Source organism: Zootoca vivipara, chromosome 4 (genome assembly GCF_965207765.1).
Source record: "Zootoca vivipara chromosome 4, rZooViv2.hap1.1, whole genome shotgun sequence".
Lineage (NCBI taxonomy): Eukaryota > Metazoa > Chordata > Lepidosauria > Squamata > Lacertidae > Zootoca > Zootoca vivipara.
The window spans coordinates 33,532,436-33,553,986 of record NC_142587.1 but is presented as its reverse complement, the minus strand read 5'-3'; the positions used below and the strand labels follow the sequence as shown (position 1 = coordinate 33,553,986).

The 21,551-nt window shown below is 43.0% G+C and overlaps 2 protein-coding genes across 6 annotated transcripts in view; both read left to right on the top strand.

The window, feature by feature from the left end:
• The first annotated feature begins 4,794 nt into the window (after window positions 1–4,794).
• The window catches only part of DHRSX (dehydrogenase/reductase X-linked), an 87,595-nt gene continuing 70,838 nt past the window's right edge, over window positions 4,795–21,551 (top strand). For 2 of the 3 annotated variants that reach the window (XM_088667691.1, XM_035114815.3), the window contains exon 1: window positions 4,795–4,930. In XM_088667691.1, coding sequence (XP_088523817.1) covers window positions 4,816–4,930 — 115 coding nt within the window. In that variant the 5' untranslated portion in view covers window positions 4,795–4,815. Of the gene's footprint in view, window positions 4,931–10,130; window positions 10,265–21,551 lie in introns of those variants that run through there. The other variant, XM_088667690.1, reaches the window with a different exon arrangement.
• Window positions 4,802–21,275, top strand: ZBED1 (zinc finger BED-type containing 1). Of its 3 annotated transcripts, XM_035114806.3 has the most exons (3): window positions 10,128–10,264; window positions 10,799–10,854; window positions 12,380–14,793. In XM_035114806.3, exon 3 carries the CDS (start codon window positions 12,390–12,392, stop codon window positions 14,517–14,519), a length of 2,130 nt encoding a protein of 709 aa, XP_034970697.3. In that variant the 5' UTR covers window positions 10,128–10,264; window positions 10,799–10,854; window positions 12,380–12,389; the 3' UTR covers window positions 14,520–14,793. The 3 variants fall into 3 exon arrangements, with proteins under 3 accessions (XP_034970703.3, XP_034970701.3, XP_034970697.3); XM_035114812.3 differs by lacking the exons at window positions 10,128–10,264; window positions 10,799–10,854 and adding an exon at window positions 4,802–4,930; XM_035114810.3 differs by lacking the exon at window positions 10,799–10,854 and having other exon boundaries at window positions 10,127–10,264; window positions 12,380–21,275.

Below are 21,551 nucleotides of genomic sequence, written 5' to 3'. Positions count from 1 at the left end.
ATATCTTTCTGGTATAATTCCTCTGTGTATTCTTGCCACCTCTTCTTGATGTCTTCTGCTTCTGTTAGGTCCTTACCACTTTTGTCATTTATTATGGTTATCTTTGTACGAAATGTTCCTTTCATATCTCCAATTTTCTTGAACAGATCTCTGGTTTTCCCCATTCTATTGTTTTCCTCTATTTCTTTGCATTGCTCGTTTAAGAAGGCCCTCTTGTCTCTCCTTGCTATTTTTTTGGAAATCTGCATTCAGTTTCCTGTATCTTTCCCTATCTCCCTTGCATTTTGCTTGCCTCCTCTCCCCCACTATTTGTAAGGCCTCATTGGACAGCCATTTTGCTTTCTTGCATTTTCTTTTTCTTGGGATGGTTTTCGTTGCTGCCTCCTGTATAATGTTACGAGCCTCCATCCATAGTTCTTCAGGCACTCTGTCCACCAGATCTAAATCCTTAAACCTGTTCCTCACTTCCACTGTGTATTCATAAGGGATTTGATTTAGATTGTATCTTACTGGCCCAGTGGTATTTCCTACTTTCTTCAGTTTAAGCTGGAATTTTGCTATAAGAAGCTGATGATCTGAGTTACAGTCAGCTCCAGGTCTTGTTTTTGTTGACTGTATAGAGCTTCTCCATCTTTGGCTGCAGAGAATATAAGCAATCTGATTTTGATGCTGCCCATTTGGTGATATCCATGTGTAGAGTTGTCTCTTGTGTTGTTGGAAAAGAGTGTTTGTGATGACCAGCTTGTTCTCTTGGCAGAACTCTATTAGCCTTTGCCCTGCTTCATTTTGAACTCCAAGGCCAAACTTGCCAGTTGTTCCTTTTATCTCTTGATTCCCTACTTTAGCATTCCAATCCCCTGTAATGAGAAGAACATCCTTCTTTGGTGTCATTTCTAGAAGGTGTTGTAAGTCTTCATAGAATTGGTCAATTTCAGTTTCTTCAGCACCAGTAGTTGGTGCATAAACTTGGATTACTGTGATGTTAAAAGGTTTGCCTTGGATTCGTATCAAGATCATTCTGTCATTTTTGAGATTGCATCCCATTACAGCTTTCGCCACTCTTTTGTTGACTATGAGGGCAACTCCATTTCTTCTACGGGACTCTTGCCCACAGTAGTAGATATGATAGTCATCCGAACTGAATTCGCCCATTCCCTTCCATTTTAGTTCACTGATGCCCAGGATGTCAATATTTATTCTTGCCACCTCATTTTTGACCACATCCAGCTTACCATTATCCATGGTTCTTACATTTCAGGTTCCTATGCAATATTTTTATTTACAGCATTGGACTTTCCTTTCACTTTAAGGCATATCCGCAACTGAGCGACCTTTCGGCTTTGGCCCAGCCGCTTCATCAGCTCTGAATCTACCTGTACTTGTCCTCCGCTCTTCCCCAGTAGCATGTTGGACGCCTTCCGACCTGAGGGGCAGATCTTCCAGCGTCATAACTTTTATATGCCTGTTGTCTTTGTCCATGGAGTTTTCTTGGCAGGGATACTGGAGTGGCTTGCCAGTTCCTTCTCCAGGTGGATCACGTTTAGTCAAAACTCTCCACTATGACCTGTCCATCTTGGGTGGCCCTGCATGGCATAGCTCATAGCTTCTCTGAGTTATTCAAGCCCCTTCACCATGACAAGGCATTGATCCATGAAGGGGATGAAAGCAATAGCTGGCTTAGATAAACATTGGGCCTTATTCAACTCCCCAGTTCCATTAGTGGAAGCCAATGCATGGATTCCCGCTAGTGCAACAGGACTCCCTCCCACTCTCTCTACAGCTCCCTCCATTCTGCTCTGGAAGGTCAGGAGAAACCCCCAGAACAGCAGGCAAGAGAAGGAAAGGGGAGATCATTTCACTGGTCAAGCAGAAATGCTTGTGCTGATGGAACAATCTCCTTAGTGCTATGCTGAATTCCAACCATTGTCTTCAGGTTCAACTGCCCAAACTGATTTGGTATCATGGAATACTGTGTAAGCACTTCAGGGACAGGTCTTCAGCAAATCAACCATGTGAGCTAAAGACCCTTCTGGGCTTTGTTTGGCCTGCAGACCATGTTTGCCAAAAGTCAAAGACCATGGGGAAGAGCAGCAGGAAAAGAATAACCCACTTTCTGGGACCAACCACCCAAAATGGACCCCAGCTGCTGAAAAACAGTGTCTCTAAGCCCCAGTCTGGACACCTGCCTCAGAAGGATACAATGTTCAGTGGTACTGGAAATCAATGAGATGTCAAGCAGAATCCAAAAAAGTCACACTCCCCCCAGTGAAGATCATTTTTCAGGGCTACTGAATTAGTTCCCCTCCCAAACTCAGACAGAAAACCACACTGGAATGGTCATCCAGCAGCCCTTGGAGTTGAGGCCAGCACACACTCCAAGATCTTGCTTAGAAAGGGCAAACAGTAATTGAAGTCCCGGATTATCTTTTTAAAGAAGAAATCAGCTTGCACCACTGCCTCTTTTAACACAACAAGGAGTACACCTCTCAAAGAGACATTAGTCACATTTGTGACTCAAATATTTAAACTTCTTTTGGTAGCTTTAATTAGCTACATGGTGCAAAGATCAAGGGCACATATGGTAGCCCGGCCACAAACCTCAAAGTAGGTTGTCCACTTTCTTACTCAAACTACTTAAAAAATGTATCTATTGTAATAGGACAAGACTAGCTGCATTCATCTCAAACTCTGCTACAGTCATGGAATCTAAATTGCCATGAATGTGAATGATTGTATTTTCAAAATGTGTTACAAATTGGTCACCATGAGCTACCCAGTTATGTTTGCAATTGCTGTGTGTATGGGTTAGAGGAAGTGTTTTCCTTTAATAACGGAACAACCAAAGGGACATGCAATGAAAAACATTCTGCAAATATACAATTCCAGTTTTATAATAGAGAGTTTTTGAACAGGAAGATAATTTATTCCATCTTGACCCAAACAGTCAAAATCACCGTATATGCTAAACAGCATTGGGGAGAAGATTGTACCTTGTGGCACACCATAGCGCAAAGACCATGCAGCTGGAACCCAGTCTCCCAGTGCTACTTTCTGGACACAACCCTCTAGGTAGCAGAAAAACCACTGTAAAACAGTGCCCCCCTCCCCCGAGTTGGTACAGGAGGATACCATGGTCCATGGTACCAAAAGTTATGGAGGTATCAAGAAGCAGAGTTGCACTCTCCCTGGCCCTCTCCTTGACACAGGTGCACCCCTGCCTGTTTAAGGACAATAGGCACCACCCTGTCACATAGCGATGTATCTACCGCATTCTGGACCCATCCAGTCAACCCCTCCTGACTGCCTTTCGCCAGCCAGGTGAGGCAGGGGTCAAGAGAGCAGGAAGCTGGCTGCATGACTGCAAGATTCCTGCCCACATCAATTCCTTCCAGGGGCGTACCCAGGATCAAAACTAGGGGGGGGGCAAGAGAGGGGAAGAGAGGGGGAAGGAAGGAGGGAGGGAAGAGAGAGAAGGAAGGAAGGAAGGAAGGGGTGGGTGAGAGAGAGAGAGAGAGAGAAGGGAGGGAGAAAAAGGAAAGAAAGGGGGGGGGAAGGATGGAGCTCCCGTCCACCCAACCAGCTCAGGCTGCTCCGCCCCCCCTCCCACGTTCCTATCGCTCGCTGCAGCCGCGGAGGGGGCGAAAACAGCCCGATTTCAGGCTGCTTCTCACGCTCCCCATGTTTCTGTCGCTGGCTGCAGCCACGGAGGGGGCAGAAACAGCCTGATTTCCATAACCCACAGCGACTTTTCCCCTTCAGTTTTTGGAGGGAAAAAGTGAGGGCTATAGTCCGTAAAATACGGTAATTTTTTTGCTTCGGGGGGAGCTGCCCCCCCGCCCCTCGCTGGGTACGCCCATGATTCTTTCTATTTGTTACTGAGTCATAGACTCTACTGAATGAATGCCATGAATGTGTGTGCTTTGAAGGATGATTTGGGTACCACAGGCACCCTTGATGGATTGAATACAGGGAGTAAGAGCAGGCAAATACAATTCTTTTAATTTAAGTACTTCTTTTCATGGGTTCTTTTAACCAAGCTTTGTCTTCCCAGGTCACCTTATCCAAGGGCCGCAGCAGCAATATATATTCTAGTCAGGGCCCTCCATCCTGGAAGATAATTGATGTAAATAGATTGTGAAGGAGCCAGTGAAAACATTTTAACAAGAGGTCTGAAACCTTTAAGGGAGAATTGCATTAGAAACACCAGACTTTAAAATAAATATACCCTCCCTATTGCTTGATGCCTTTCCACTGGGCAGAATTGCAGGCAGATTTGAATGTCACCGTTGAAAGGTATTTTTCAATCATGCATTTAACCAACGTTTATTTTATTTTTAAAAATCTACTAGTTTCTTTATTACTTTTCACCGTAAGGTAGTCAGCGGCTGCTTCCTTTGAATTAGAAATGCGTGTTCCAAAGCAAGTGAAAAAAGCGTTATGTTCTCTATTGTTCCACATTCCGGCAAGTGACCTCATTTCACAGCCTAGGTGGCTGAGAGCCCTATTTCAAAGCATGCAAATTCTTACTGCCGAAATTAGCACGGGGTAGGAATGGGAAAGTGTATGTAACCGCAGCCCAGTTGCACGCATGGTGTGGAAGGGAGGGTGTAAGAAAGGGAGAGCGAGAGAGCCGGATCGCGAGCGAAGCGCGCACATGCCCGGAAAAGGACTTCTCCTCCTCCTCCTCTTCCGCTGGGTGTAGCTAGCGAGTGCTCTGAGCCGAGCGCTCCGGAGCCCGGGAGGCGTGTCGCTTGTTCTCCTTCGAGCTGAGAAAAAGCACAAGGAAGAGCCGGAGGCGGCGGCGAAGAAAGAGCCATGTCGCTCCTCTCGCTGGCGCTGCCTGCCATACGAGTCTATTGGATCGGCTTCCGCGTCGTGTTGCACCAGCTGCTCCGCCGCCTCCTCCGACCAGGCTGGCCTTTGAAGCCAGGTTAGTAAGGGCTGCGGGTTTCTGGGGAGGAGAGGCTGGGCAGAGAAGCACCTCGCTCAGCGCCTGCCACCTCGCCAAGTGGCGCGGGTGGCGCGCCGAGCTGGGGAAAGGAAAGCGCGCGCGGGGGGGGGGGCAACACGAGCTCGCTTTTCTTCCGCCCGGGGCGGCGGCGGCGAGGAAAGGCTCTTCCTTCCTTCCAGGGATTATCATTATGAAAATCACACACCCAACTGGCAGCGGTGGAGGGAAGCCAAGCCAAATTTTTGCTTCCGCGGAAGGAGGGCACATCTAGGCGCCCGCTTCCCCGGGCTTTGCTTTGTCGCTGCCCGGAGGGGGATCTTATTCTCTCAGGCCTGACATCGCAGAGCGTAGGCTCGGCCGTGTCAGTGTCCTTCCAAGCCCTCACCCGCGGCTCTCGCCCCCCCCCCGGAGGCATGCAGACCTCTAGCAAATGCGTACACGCCCCCTTCCAGCCGCAAACCTGTGTCTCTTAGGTTGGACCGACCTGTTATAAGTGCATTCTGTTACAGTTGATAATAGGCTACAGGTAGTAGGAACCGCGGACAGTGTCAGGGTTCGAAGTTGAATAATACCTAGTGCTGTGGGCAGAAAAGGTACGTTGCAGCAGGCGGCACACCCAAGTCAAGAGGATCACCTTGTCCTAGTAAGCCCAATGGAAGCAGTAGGCTAACTTCTGAGTCAGTGTGCTTAGGGCTAGGATTTGTTTGTTATCTAAAGAGAAAAAGCAGATCGTCCCTGCCCCAGTGATGCATTTCAGAGGTGCAGTGTGAGGCCGCAGGATCCAAGAAACTACAGAAACCAAACTGGACACCATCTTCTTAAAAGTAGAGAAATCCATAGCTTTTGAGTTTTCACTTTTCAATCTGTATTTTATGAAGCTCAATACAAACATGCCAGTTTTTTTATGTACTTTCTAAAAATGTTGGAGTAATATATTTTGACTGTACCAAGGGGGTGGAGAACCTCTTAAGTTCTAGAATTGTTAGCAGTTCAGATTTCATAATGTGTCTTCATTGGATAATGTTGCTCTGTTTTGCTCAATTTCTGATTGCTTTTCATGATCTACTTATTTCTTTAAAGCAGACAACAAAAATGCAATAAAGTTCACAAGGTAGATGTGACTAATTTTTGAGTCAGAACGTAATGTTTTACTTTTCTGTAAGAATAATTAGGGCTAAAAATACATTGTGCTGTCATTGTTGATACAGTGAGGAAAAAAAAGTATTTGATCCCCTGCTAAATTTGCCTGTTTGCCCTCTGACGAAGAAAACCCCCAGAAACTCAGAAGGCAAAAGTCAGAGATTGGTGTGCATTGTAATGAGTGAAATAAGTATTTGATCCCTTTGCAAAAGATGCCTTAGTACATGGTGGAAAAACCCTTGTTGGCAATTACAGAGATCAGACGTTTCTTTTGGGTGGCCACCAGGTTTGCACACATCTCAGGAGGTATTTTGTCCCACTCCTTTTTGCAGATCCTCTCCAAGTCAGTAAGATTGCGAGGCTGATGTGTAGCTACTCGAACCTTCAGCTCCCTCCACAGATTTTCGATGGGATTAAGGCCAGGAGACTGGCTAGGCCACTCCAGGACCTTTATGTGCTGCTTCTTGAGCCACACCTTTGTTGCTTTGACTGTGTGTTTTGGGTCATTGCCATGCTGGAATACCCATCCTTGACCCATTTTCAATGCCCTGGCTTGAGGGAAGGAGGTGCTCACCCAAGATTTGACTATGCATGGTCCTGTCCATCGTCCCTTTGATGCGGTGAAGGTGTCCTGTCCCCTTAGCAGAAAAACACCCCCAAAGCATAATATGTCCCCCTCCATGTTTGACGGTGGGGATGGTGTTCTTGGGGTCGTAGGCAGCATTCCTCCTCCAAACACGTCAAGTTGAGTTGATGCCAAAGAGCTCGGTTTTGGTCTCATCTGACCACAACACTTTGACCCAGTTCTCCTCTGGGTCATTCAGATGTGCATTGGGAAACTGCAGACGGGCCTGTACATTTGCTGTCTTGAGCAAAGGGACCTTGTGGGCTCTGCAGTCCTTCATGGCATAGTGTGTTACCAACTGTTTTCAGCTGCCCTGAGATCATTGACAAGTTCCTCCCATGTAGTTCTGGGCTGCTTCATCACCGTTCTGATCATTGCAACTCCACGAGATGAGATCTTGCATGGAGCCCCAGACCGAGGGAGGTTGACAGTTATTTTGTGTTTCTTCCATTTGCAAATTATTGCACCAACTATTGTCACCTTCTCACCAAGCTGCTTGGCAATATCTTGTAATCCAGTCCAGCCTTGTGCAGGTCTACAGTCTTGTCCCTGACATCCTTGGACAGCTCTTTGGTCTTGGTCATGGTGGCAGCTTTGGAATCTGCTGGATTGATTGCTTCTGTCTACAGGTGTCTTTTGTACAGGTATTGTAACGAGCTGGGATTACAGGTACTGTAAGACATCTCCCTTACAGCAGGTGCTTCTAATCTCAGCTCGTTACATACAGTGAAGATACCAGGTAGCCTGACATCTGGCTGGTTGATAGGGGATCAAATACTTATTTCATTCATTATAATGCACATCAATCCAGGGGCGTGGGGGCGGGGCGCCCTGGGCGGCGCGATTCTAGGGGCGCCATCGCGGCTGCCCGCCCCACCCACAAAACACCCACCCCACCCCTGCACACGGCATGCCCCACCCCAAAAAACGCCCCCGCCCCGCCCCCAGAACGCATCCCACGTCCCTGGGGGCAGCGCACCTGCTCTCCGCTCCCGGTGGCGGAGCATGAAGCTCCACCGCTGCATCAATCTCTGACTTTTGCCTTCTGGGTTTCTGGGGGTTTCCTGTTGTTACCTCGCACAGCTACAATAAACCTACCATTACAATTATGGACTAGTCATTTCTTTGTCAGAGGGCAAATGGGAAAATTTAGCAGGAGATCAAATACTCCCCCCCCCCTCACTGTAGCAGTGTTTTCTTTATGACATGTTATATTAAAACTTTGCAGCTGGGGTGCAAGAACCATTCTTGATTAGTTCGTGCCTGGGTGGGTTAAACAGTCCTTATTTTGAATGATGTTTCTGCCCTGATGTGGTACAATTAACCATGATTAGGCTGCAGAGAAATTCCACATGAGTTCAGCTGCTTTCCGCATGCTAAAGGGACGCTGTGCTAAGTCTTATCTTCTGCTTCCTCCTTGCAACAGAACCAGTAGCATTGAATTCTTCATTTAAATTAGTGTTTGATATGTAGAATGTAGCTTTCCTTGGGACTTAATTGCTGACCGTGTGCATAAAATATTTTTAGCCGTAAAAAGTTCTTACTGTATTTAACTTTTGGTTTACATTTTCAGAAATCTGTCTCATATTTGATTGCATTTGATGATGCATTAAATGCACTCTGCACATTTATTTTCTATTTTGATTTACAATGATATTCTAAACAGGCCGCTAACAGCACAAACCTATGTGTGTTTCTTTGGAAGCAAATCGCACGTACGGTAGTTTGTTGGGGCTTATTAAGAGTAAACACAAATAGCAGGTGTAGGGAATCTTTGGACCTCCCAACGTTGCTGAATTCTAACTCGGATCATTGACCATGTTTGCTGGGGCTAATGGGTGTTGTAGTTCAGGGCTGAAGGTTCTCCACACACACCTGGATTACATCCACACCATGCTATTAAAACACTATTATACCACTTTAGTGGTCAGGCAAAATTCTGGGAACCATAGCTCTTTAAGGGTGCTGACCTCACAGAGTTGTAGTTCCCATCACCCTTAAGCAACTACAGTTCCCAGGATTCTCCATGACTGTTAAAGTGGTATAAAAGTGCTTAAAGTGTATGATATGGGGGTGACCCTGGTGCACAGGATTGCAGCCTAAAGACTTCATCCTTTTTCATCTGAAAAACATGTCTGCTGTATGTGTAATGTGTGCTTTTGTATGTTGCTTTGGTACTGTCCAGCATCATTAGACATAGATATGAGATTTCCATGTGGTTTACTTATTGCTAGATAAGTAAAATCTACTAGATTTTAAGACCAAGGGCAGGTGTTGTATACAAGTCCTAGTATCAGACTTCTGGCAACTAGTTGAATTAAGGGTGGGATGGCCCTGCACAACATAAGGACCCAGGGCTGACGGCAGCCCACATACTGTACTGATTATCTCATCCCCTTTCCCCACCTATTTGTGGGAATATATATCACCCAGGCAGGTTTATCAACAGATGAAAATGCTATGTTCTATGTTCTACATTAATCCTCTTCTAGCATTTAGGCAGATAGTGGAGTTGGTGGCAGCAGTAGACCAAAACAAAGGCGGACTTTAATCTTTCTCCCTTCCTTCCCACAACACCTTCCTCTAATGAAGGTTTTACAGTGCAGTGGACGCTTGGGTTGCGAACGTGATCTGTGCGGGAGGCACGTTTGCAACCCGCAGCATTTGCAACCCGCAGCGCTGCGTCTGCGCACGCGTAGGTCTCAATTCGGCAAAGCGTCGAAACCCGGAAATAACCCGTTCCGGTACTTCCAGCTTCGGCTCGGTGTGCAACCTGAAAACGCGCAACCTGAAGTGTCTGTAACCCAAGGTATGACTGTACTAAGTTTACAGGCAACTCCCTGTATCTGTGGGGGTTGCGTTCTGGGTCAAAGGGCACGTCAGCAGAGTGTGCATAAGCCTGCCTGTTCTGCCCACACCACACCTCCATTCTGCCCTCTTCTGGGTCCAAAGGGACCCATGCTTTGACAATCGCACATCAATTGGACTTGCCTAAAATGGTTGCCACATGTATAGTGGCAGGATGAATTCAGGGAACACCTGAACTCTGAACCTTTTATTTGGCAGCAGGCTTGCTACATGCCTAAGGATTATTATTTTCAAAAATTATTATTGACTTAAAAATATATGGATCAAAATTCTTGTGGATTTTTCATGCATTTATTTATTCATTCAAAAACAATTTTTAGTCCTCTTGCTTCCAAGCTTCTCTGTATTCCAGGAGAAAGTCTCTAGGCCTCAAACCTCTGGACATTGGCCCTAAAACAGTGGCACTTGAAACAAGAGTAGATACTGATAAGAATATCAGTGTTTCTCTCTCTCTATAGTATACTGTATGTAACAATTTGAATCTATATATGTTGCTTCATGTTTTGTTTCCCTTGTCAGTTAGGAGTTGTGAGACAACATATTGTGGATCTTTTAAACTGCTGTCTCTTTGGGAATGACGTGGCAGAACAAGATTGGGTCAATAATTTGCGCTGACAGTTTCAAAGCATGGATATTAATCACAGTAAAGGATGCATCAATTTCTAATCAGCGAGGTTTAGGTAAGAATTGCTGCTTCTTATTCAGCAGCAACTGTAATTGCAACTCTTTGAAGATTAGTTTAAACCAGCCAGGCACTTTCTTAGGCATCTTAATTTTTTCAGGATTGACTTCTTAAATATTCTTAGCCTTGAGCATCTCATTAATGAATGTAAATTATGTAAATTTGAATATGTTGAGTAATTAAGTTGCATTCCAAAAATATGGATGTTTGTGGTGCGTATTGGAGTGTCTTAGGGGAATGTAAAAGGGAGTCAGCATCAGGATATGTAGGCAGACTGGTGGCCTGAAGGAGTCTGATGGGCACTCATGAAAGGGGCAGCCAAGAGGCTTTGCTGGATGACCTGACACTTATTTGTTATCCCCAAGGGAATTAGTAGGGCACTAATGCAAGGATTCAAGAATTGCTTACACACACACATCACATTTGCATAGAAAATACAGAAAGATGGCATAGAACATAAAAATCACAATGCAACAAAAACAGTAGAAAAAACAATAACATACTAATAGTTGTATTTTTATTTAAATTGCAGTATTTTCAAACACAAAACAAGACAGAAAGAGAAAGGAAGTTGAAGATCTATGGGTGGTGTGTATTTGTGAAGTCCCACTGAAACAAATTAGATAATGTGGATTATTTAAATTCAGGGACTTGGTTTAGGGTACATTCCTTCAAAGCTATGCATGCAAGAGAAGAGAGTGCACATTCAGAAATGTCTATAGCTTACAAGACTGAACAGGGCAAGCCACTTTTCTTGCTTGCTGATCTTTTAAATTGGCTTGCCTGTTCAGCTGTGGAGCAAATACAGTGGTGGTTCTGCCACCACTAGTTACGTGTGGCTTCTGCCCTAAAATGTATTCAAGATTTTAAGTTGCATTAAAAGCAGCATAACATTTGTTTACATATAATCTGGGGGGAAACCTAACTCCATTGACTTAAACTGGGTCCCACTCAATAAATATTCTTTTAAATTATTTGCAAGAGGATGTTGAAATCGAAAGTTACAAACCATTTGGGTTGCTATAAAATTTGGTAATGTCTGGGGCTGTGGAAGTGCTTAATCCTACCCTGCACATAAATTCACAACATTTTTAAAGCCCACAAAAATGTCTACTGGCCTGCCTGTACAGCCACACATACCTATTTTAATTAACTGTAGTGCACTGATAACCTCAAAGGGAGAGAGAGAAAAGACAACAATCAACTAATTTACAAAAGCTCCCGTTGAGGCAATTCTTAATCAGACAATTGACTGCCCACAGTGCGTATGTACAAACCTGAATTAATTAGGGCTTAAATATTGTCAATCTCGCCATGGTGAGTGTCTTTCCTCCCATTGGGAAGTGTCATGAATTCCCGACCACCTGAGCTTGGTTATGGGGAGGAGAGTTCCTGCAGCAGTCACATTGTGCTTTGAAATTGTTATCAGGCCTTCTAGAGGTCAGTATGACATAGGTCAGCCTGCTTCTCCTTGGGTCCTCAGCTGGTGATAGACTGCAGTTGTCATAACTCCTGACCATTGGCTAAATTGGCTTGGGGTGATGAGACATTTGCAGTCCAACAACATCTGGGACCCAGAGTCGAAGAACAGGAGCAACCTTTACTATCCTCCTGATCCAGGAGCAGAACAAGGCAGGAAATCATCCTTGACATTATGCTGTGCTTTGGAAGTGCTCAGAGTGCCATCAGGAACAAGATCATGCTGGGAGATAAGCTTCCCCTCCTGCAGAGGAGTGTATTTGTGGCAACCCAATTTTTGGTTGGCTGTCAAGGCCAGCCAAAATGTATGATTCCCTTAGTATTTTGTCATAGTTTCACTGCTGAAATGGCATAAGCCGCTTGCGGTAAGGAGATGAGTGCAAGCTAAAACTGAGCTAGTTCCACATACCATGTAACTTTTAGTTTTGGACAGGTCTTTTGTCGACACCCTGAATTTGCCATATGGTGTACAGATACATAGGCTGTGGTATGTCCTGCTTGCAGAGTAGGAGCCACCCTCAATCGTATTCAGATAATACTAAGTATATTGTGCTTGTTCGCAAAAGCACTGATTTCTCATATTTGATCAGACCTACGCTTTCTCATTTTATGTTTGTTTGCTGCCTTTTATCAGGTGCTCATTAATGAGTGAAGAACCAAAAGGTTGGGACTGTGGCCAAGAAGCAATGGAGAATAAAAGTTTGGAGACTTCCCCGTCAGACCTAAAGTTAGTGGCCCACCCAAGAGCAAAGAGCAAAGTGTGGAAGTACTTTGGCTTTGATACCAATGCGGAAGGATGTATAATGCAGTGGAAGAAAATCTACTGCCGCATTTGCATGGCACAGATAGCCTATTCAGGAAACACGTCTAACCTCTCTTACCACCTTGAAAAGAATCATCCAGACGAGTTTTGCGAGTTTGTGAAAAGCAACACTGAGCAAATGAGGGAGGCCTTTGCCACGGCGTTTTCAAAACTGAAGCCAGAATCGTCTCAGCAGGTTGTTCAGGACACCTTAATTATGAAGGCAGGTCACAGTTACGAGAATAAAAAGCACCAAGAGCTAACATTGGCAGTGATTAGCTTACTATGTGAGGGGTTATATCCTCCTTCCATTGTAGATGAGCCGACCTTCAAGAACCTTTTAAGAACGGCCGACCCCAGATATGAACTTCCTTGCAGAAAGTATTTCTGCACAAAAGCGATTCCTGAAAAATATATGGCTGTTAGGGATGTTGTGCTAAAAGAGCTGACTGATATCCCATGGTGTGGCATATCCTCTGACATGTGGAGAAGTGGGAACCAGAACAGATCCTACGTAACACTGTCAGTTCATTTTCTCAGTAGCGGCGCTTCCAGCTGCCTGGCTGTTAATTCCCGGTGTTTAAAAACATTCGAAGTGCCCGAGGAAAACACCGCAGAGACTATTACGCGAGTACTTTATGAGATATTCATTGAATGGGGAATCAATACAAAAGTTTTTGGTGCTACAACAGATTACGGGAAAGATATTGTGAAAGCTTGCTCTCTTCTCGACATTCCAGTGCAGATGCCATGCTTAGGGCAAACTTTTAATGCAGGTATACAGCAAGCTTTTCAGCTTCCTAAGCTGTGTAGTTTCCTGTCGAGGTGTCGGAAGCTGGTGGAATATTTTCAGCAGTCTTCAGTAGCCATGTGCATGCTGAGCGAGAAGCAGAAGCAGCAGAACACTCCGCCCTGCATGCTTGTGAGCGATCGTGTTTCCTGGTGGGGAAGCACTCTTGCCATGCTGCAGCGACTCAAGGAACAGCAGTTCGTAATTGCCGCAGTTCTTGTGGAGGACAGCAATAATCACCATCTGATGTTGGAAGCCAATGAGTGGAGTACAATTGAAGGCTTGGTGGACTTGCTCCAGCCGTTCAAGCAGGTTGCTGAAATGATGTCTGCTTCCAAATATCCGACAATAAGTATGGTGAAACCTCTCCTTCACATGCTGCTGAACACAACACTAAACATCAAAGAAAATGACTTGAAAGAAATTAGTATGGCAAAGGAAGTGATAGCCAAAGAATTGTCCACAACATACCAGCATGCACCTGACATAGACATGTTTCTCAATGTTGCAACTTTCCTGGACCCCAGGTACAAGAAACTTCCATTTCTTTCAGCATTTGAGAGACAGCAGGTTGAAAATAGAGTGGTAGAGGACGCAAAGAGTCTCCTAGAGGAAGTAAAGGAGAACACATTGAGGCCTGAAGAAAAGTTTTTTGCTTTGTCTGAAGAGCCACCAGTGAAAAAAATGGTAATTTCCTCTACCCCTCCTCCTACTAGCGCCATCAATAACATGCTTGCAGAGATATTTTGCCAGACAGGGGGTGCTGAAGACCAAGAGGAGTGGCATGCTCAGATTATTGAGGAGCTGAGTAATTTCAAATCGCAGAAAGTTCTTGGACTAAATGAAGATCCACTCAAGTGGTGGTCCGACAGGCTAGCTTTATTTCCTGTTTTGCCAAAGGTACTTCAGAAATACTGGTGTATTGTGGCCACAAGGGTTTTCCCCGAACGTCTCTTTGGTTCCTCTGCAAACATTGTTAGTGCTAAGAGAAATCGGTTAGCCCCGGCCCATGTAGACGAACAAATCTTTTTGTATGAGAACTCTCTCAATGGGTCAGAAGCTGAGCCAGAGGAAGAAGATGAAGGTGAATGGGGTTTGAATCGGGAGCACATCACTAGTCTAAGTGACACCACAAATGTAAACAGCAGTTTCTTTAATATGCGAGACAGTGGATTCATGTAGAAGGAACGCTTAATGGTACATTTTCAGAGGAAAGGGTGCTTGTTTTAGGTTGCCATTACCAAAAAATAGTTTCACATGAAGATAGTGTTGTAAATACCAAATGCTTGTAACATAGCTTTGTTTTGTGTGTGTGTGTGTGTGTGTGTGTGTGTGTGTGTGTGTGTTGTCTTAAATCTTGAGTGCAACCTGTGACTCCAAAACACAGAAGTAGGCTTGAAAGTTATTATTGAATTCAAATCCATATTCAGGCAAACTTTTAAACATGTTAAATGTCCTCTGTTGTTGTAGTTATTATTGTTACTATTATTTACTGAATTTATATCCTACCCTTCTATCTGATGGAACCCAGGGCAGCAAACACTTCCATAATAAAACAATACTGTTTTTTTTTTTAAAAAAATAGCAAAACAGCTAACAACATTAAAAAAATTTACAGGTAAATTTACAGTTACAAATAAAAAGTTTCTTTCATTCAGGGATCCCAGGGTTGCCAGGAACAGTATCAGGGTAAACAGGAACATGGATCAAGGCAGACTGGATAGCTCAGTTGCTTAGAGCACGGTGTTGATAATGCCAAGGTTGCAAGTTCGATCCCCATATGGGACAGCTGTATATTCCTGCATTGCAGGGGTTGGACTAGATGATCCTCAGGACCCCTTCCAACTCTACATTCTATGATTTTCAGATTCCTTCTGAAAGTCAGTAATAATATTGGAGACAGACCCACCTCACCAGAAAGAGCAATTCCACAAATGGGAAACCACTACTGAAATGGCCCTGTTGTAGGTCAACACCAACAAGGGAGCCCCAAGTGGTGGCACCATCAGCAAGTCCTTACCTGCCAGTTGTAGAATCTGATGTGGTTGATCCTCAAGAAGGTGTTCATTTAGGTAATTGGGCCCCAAGCCATTTAGGGGTTTATATACTGGTACTAACACCTTGAAATGGATCTACTAGCTCACCGGAAACCAGTGAAGCACTTTCAGGACCAGTGAAGGGCTGTGTCACTTACCAGCCTAGCAGTCACATTCTACAGCAGTCCAGACAGGTTACTAGAGCATAGGCAACTGAAGCCAGGCTGTCCTGGTCCAAGAGTGCTGTAGCTTGTGAATCGGCCTAAGCTGGACATCAGCACTCCCTCAGCACTCCTATCTCTTGAGAGTTGGTGATGTGTCTGAATCCAGGAATGCTCTCAGACCACAAGCCTGTTCCTTCAGGGGCAGTGTAGTTCATCCTAGAACAGGCCACACACCTAATTTCTGGACATGGGAGCCACCAAACACAGTACCTCAATTTTACCAGTTTATTGCTGAGCAGCAATCTCCTAGTAGTACTTTCTGGTAGCAACCCTACAGGTAGTGGAACCACTGAATATAGTAGTTCCAACTCCCAGCTCATGGTTAGTGGTGTCAAAAGTTGCTGAGGGGTGAAGGTGAAACAACACAGTCACCATCCCCATCTCTCTCCTGATAAAGGCAATCAAGGCTATTCTTGTGTCCAAACAAGATCTGAAACCAGATTGGAATGGATATAGATAATTTGCTTCTGCTTGCTGGCCACTACCCTCTTGGTCAACTTGGCCTGGGAAGGGAATATTGAGAGACTGTAGATTTTCTAAAACCTTTGGAACCAGGTAGGATCTATTAAAGAAGAGTCAAACCACTGCCTATTTTAAGGTGGTGGGATTAACTTCTTCCCACAGTGAGGCATTCTTTTAGGAATAGAAATAAAAAGATTCCTTCAGTAGCACCTTAAAGACATCTGATGAAGTGTGCATGCACACGAAAGCTCATACCAAAATAAAAACTTAGTTGGTCTTTAAGGTGCTACTGAAGGAATTTTTTTATTTTTGTTTCGACTCAGACCAACACGGCTACCTACCTGTAACTAGTTTTAGGAATAGGACACACAAGTAAAAAGGGTAACTTCTAATCTAAGCAATTAATCAGCCCTTCTGCTACAGACAGTACTAACATGTTGAATGGTCAAGCCTAACAGATGGTTTAACTCCATTGCAGAGTTTATTTGCTGCAGGGGTTTGAAGTCTTAAAAGCTTTGATCTGAGCATCCTCAAGTGTTTAAATATTTAAAGTTTTAAAGGTAAGATCAGAAAACCAAGGCTTTTTTTTAAAAAAAGAACCTAATTCAATGGATTGCTTCAAATATTACTCTCCTCAATAGATTAGTTTCTGTGTTGGAAGCAATATGTGTCCTCTAATATGTTAAATCAAAGATGCTCACACTTCCATTCTTTTTTGCCCTGATGGATGTAGTAAGAGTCCTGATACTTGAATGTGCCCTTAGAGAAAGTGTAGCATGAAATGACTCATTAAGATTTGCTGTACAGCAATTAAAATACTTAAGCTGAGTTGTATTGCTGACTGTCACAGTAAAATATAATGGATCATGAAGTTTGCACATACACAGAAATGTTGAGCATCGTGAGTTAAGGAGATGCTTGTTTAATGTCTTCTCCAGTGCACACGTTTAGGATAGGGTGACAACCTGATTCTTCACCTCACTTTCCCCCTTCAAATAAGAGTCAGTTAGTATAACACGCCAACATTGCCAGTGTTGGCCAGTGAATGTTGGTCATGATTCAACACAAAATTCAATACAGAATTCAACATGTTTAGGCTTAGCGATTTCAGAGCACTTCAGTATGTTTACCTCTGCTGAATAGTTTCCTTTGTATGATATAGTACCCTCGTAAAAGATTAATTAGAGCTCCAAGGGAGGCTATATATTTTATGAAATTAAAGGCTTTATTTTTTTTAACCAAAGGACATGCAGGGATGAAACAAGTTTTAACTTGTGCTTGTAAAAATCCTGGCTGGAGGGAGTGGGTGTTACCCTTAGCTCCTGCTTCAGACTCCCAAGTTCTGGTTCTGGAATACAATTTTTGCCATGCCTGAACTTTCAATTGCCCTCTTCTGTAACTCTTCTGGTCGAAATTCAAGGATGATTTTTCAAATATTTTGGAGCTTTATGTACTGTTTCATACATGTCTAAACGTTGGCTGGATAGAGATGTCATGTTTTACATTATTTAATGTTATAATATTTAATGTTATAAGAATGGGCTTCAGTGTGCCTTGGGTTCAACACACACTCTTTCCCATTCCTACTTTATGTGTGAGGTGTGGAGATTGAAAGCTTTCACTTTTGGTTTCAAATAAACTACAGTTTCATATTTTGTCTGAACTTCAGAAGCTGTCTTTCATTCCAACTCCTCCTAGTTTGAAGTAAACCAGAATCAAACTGATTTCAGATGGTTTTGTTTCCTACCTGGAGGAAGGATGAACCACACATTCCTGAGGTTGGATGTAATGGGAAACTGGTTTATTCAAAACAAAATAGATGCTTTCAGTGGTCCCCCATCAGGTGTGAAGGAGGAGAAGGAACGAGTAAGTGAATGAGTTCAAGTGGCTCATTCTCAACCATAGTTTTAATGTAATGTCTAAATTTGGCCAATGGTTCTTATCATTACTATTGAAGCAAAAATTGTCTTGTATCGGTCAAAACAATATGGGTTTAATTTGAGGATACTGATATGTCTAATGCACATGTACGCTTAATGGGCTTAAATTAATACCACTGTTATTATAAAATTTAAGTTGGAAATAGTCTGACGGTCCTTTTTGCTGAATAGAACATAATATTTATATTGTGATGATTTAATGTGACTGACAATTGTTTTACCTACAGACAGTAGAGCAGGCAAGTCCAACAGGTAGATCGTGATCTACTGGTAGATCACTGGACATCTGTGGTAGATCACTGGTAGATCACTGGCTCCCCCTAAAGCAGCTCAACAACTTTTGCTCCCCTATTAAAAGCTCAACAACTTGTACCTGAACCCCCCCCCAAAAGGGCTTTCCTTCCTAAAGAAGCACAGCAACTTTTACCTGAATACCTGAACCCCTTATAAACAGGGCTTTCCTCCTCCCTAAAAAAAGCTCACCAACTTTGACCTGAAACCCCCCCCCCCAAAGGGGGTAGATCACTGCCAGTTTTTAACTCTGTTAGTAGATCGCAGTCTCTTGGGAGTTGGCCACCCCTGTTTTAGAGCATTTCTTGGTAAAACTGGTGTACATTAATACATCATTTTATTTGTATGCCGCCTTTCCATAGGCAAAACCATGCTCAAGGCAGCTTGCAACATGAATATTGCATAATTACAAACATAACAAAAGTAGTCATAGACAACAAATAAAACATGAAACAGTACCCAACCAAATTGAAACAATTTCCACATAAATCATAATAAGATCTAAAATAAAGATACAAATAATAAGAATATCAATAACAGCAACAACCTCCCTGCTCCAAAAAAACCCCCTAAACAATACCCCAACCCAAGAGTCTGTTGAGCAGCCTCAGCTTTTATAGTTGGAGTCACTCAGGTGGAAAAAGGCCAGCAAGGGAGGGAGCAAGTCTTCCAGGACTCACAGCCAAGATGGTGTATGGTGTGAAGTGTAACCATTCATGATGACCTGGTTCCATATTGGTCTGTTTCATTTTTGTCACTTCCTGTTGAGAAACCAGTTAAATGAATTGGCCCCAGTTCTTACCTTGCTGTAATATGCAGGTAGTAAAACTGCGTCCACAAAGTATCTCAAGTCTAATTTTATGTGGCCGATGATGCCTCCTGAAGCTGCCCCATTTCATTCTTCCCTCTCATGGACAGAATCTATAGGTAAGATAAGATCTATAGCTTGTTGTGCCAGTTCAGTATCACAGAATTTGATGCAGCTTCAGCACAGGAGAGAGATTTTGACCACGTAACTATTTAGACAATATGGCATTTTGGCCATATTGGAATTACTAAGTAGCCGCCTGAGATGGCTTAAAACCTTCGATTATTTTGTAGACATAAATATATAACAATGTTCCGTAGTTCTTTTAGTCAAGCAAATCTTTTATCACTAGCTCTAGTCATATTAAGAGGAGATGATGAATAGTTCTTAAAAAGTTTCTTAAGGATATCGCCAATGAACTACACTCTCTAGTGCAGTGGTTCTCAAACGTCTCTGGGCCAAACTTTAGAATTAAAAAAAATGGCTCCATTTATTGTTGGAAAACAAAAAGAAACAAACAAAAAGAAACAACTAGCAGTGCTTGATTTTGAAAGAGTATCCACATTCTGCAAATAAAAATTATTATTTTGATACTTTACTACACTGAAATATTTAAATGTTACTTTGATTGTCCTTGAATCTTGCCCCTATGCTTGCCATCCTTTCCTGCCACACCAGTGTGGCACACCACACCCCTTGAGAACCACTGCTCTTGTGCTTCCTGGGCTTCTCTAGATAGCACAGAAAGCAAGACAGAAGAGTTCTGATATTCTATATACCCACACAAATATTCACATATGTTGTTGGTTTCCTTGCTGACAATGAACCTTCATGTTCTGTAGTATACCTCCTATACATGAATTTGATTCAATCAATGCAGAAGGCACTTATTTTTAAACCACTATAATACAGAAGCACCCATTATTGTTTGACTTTACTCATGTAGACACATACAGGGTGTAAATTTATGTGTGTATCAGCCATGTACAGCTCAAATCAGTAGAACCTTCTGACACAGCCTGCTGAAAATGCTGTCATAGCATGGGCATTTTTAAATATAGCTTGGTGAATCCCATTATGGAGCATACAGTAGTTTCTAGAAAGTGATTGAAAGCAATATGTCAAAATACATAATAAGCCATTTAACCCATACTATTCCCCCCCCTCTGATTCTCAGCTATTGCAGTGTTGACTAGCTAAAGGAATCAAGGAAGTACCCGATGAAATGGCGATATTAATCTGATTTGAACTTGCTGAATTTTAAATCCATGGAAGCTCAAGATGAAATTTAAACAGCAAATTAGACTTATGCTGTTGTAAGCTATATTTGTTCCACCACACCTAAATACAGTAATCAAACACCTAAATGCAGTAATCAACGTCTACCTACTATCAATGTTATTCCAGCTACCATGACTGAAAACATGAAATGTTTGGCTATGCCTTTCCCATATCCTGTATTCTGGCCCAAGAAGTAAATTTTGTCAGAGCTGTGGTTGAACTGAAGGTATTTCCCTTTCACACAGCTGACTTCCTTTGGAGCTGGCACTAGGTGTCATTGGAAGATAGGAAACAGTCTTATATAGAGGTCTGGTCCATGTAGCCATACACTATTTACTGATGAGCAAATACGTGTCAAAGGCTTTGTTCCAACCTGGCTATCAGAAAATACTTAATTGGAGATGCTGGGGAGACAACCTGATACCTTTTGTGTCAAAGCATATGCTCATCCATTGAGCTTAGCCACTTCGAAAGTTGTATTTTAAAAATTGTAAAAAAGAACAAAAAACAAATCCCCCCCAAACAAAACAAAAAACCAACCAATTGTTTTCTACTTACAGAGCTAATTCTGTCTTGTCTTCCTTGCCTTGTATTTTCAAGTGTTTCAAACCCTTCTTTTTTCTAAGTTCATTTCTTTCTTTCTTTTAAAAATGTCTTTTTCAGAAAAGGATTTGATATCATTACCTAAAGGGTTGCTTCTAGAGTTCTTGGGGTGGAATGGGCATAAATGTGACTTTTCAAAGTGAAATGGAGCATTTGAGGATCGAGATGGATAGAATGTATTCAACTGTAGAAGTTCCACTTGGCCTCATACAATGCATTTCTGGCTTTAAATTTTTTTGGTATCCAAAATAAAATTGTACATGGTTGAAATGACATGTTGCTGTGATCTGAAACAGTTGTAAGTACTTTCTGTTCTGCGTGATTTATTTGATGTTTTAAGCTCAGACTTAATAAACCCACAGAAAATTGTTCCTGTAATTTTTCAAACAAAAAACAACTTTCATTAACATGTTTCTGGAGCTTCCTGATTGAACTGTTCCATCTTCAAATTCATGTATTCAGACTAGGTGTGTTAATGGTTTCCCAATGGGGAGTCAACTTAAAATATTGCTAAGCAGTACCACTTCCTTTTTCACTGCTCATTGCACCAGTAAATGTGCTGACTTCTT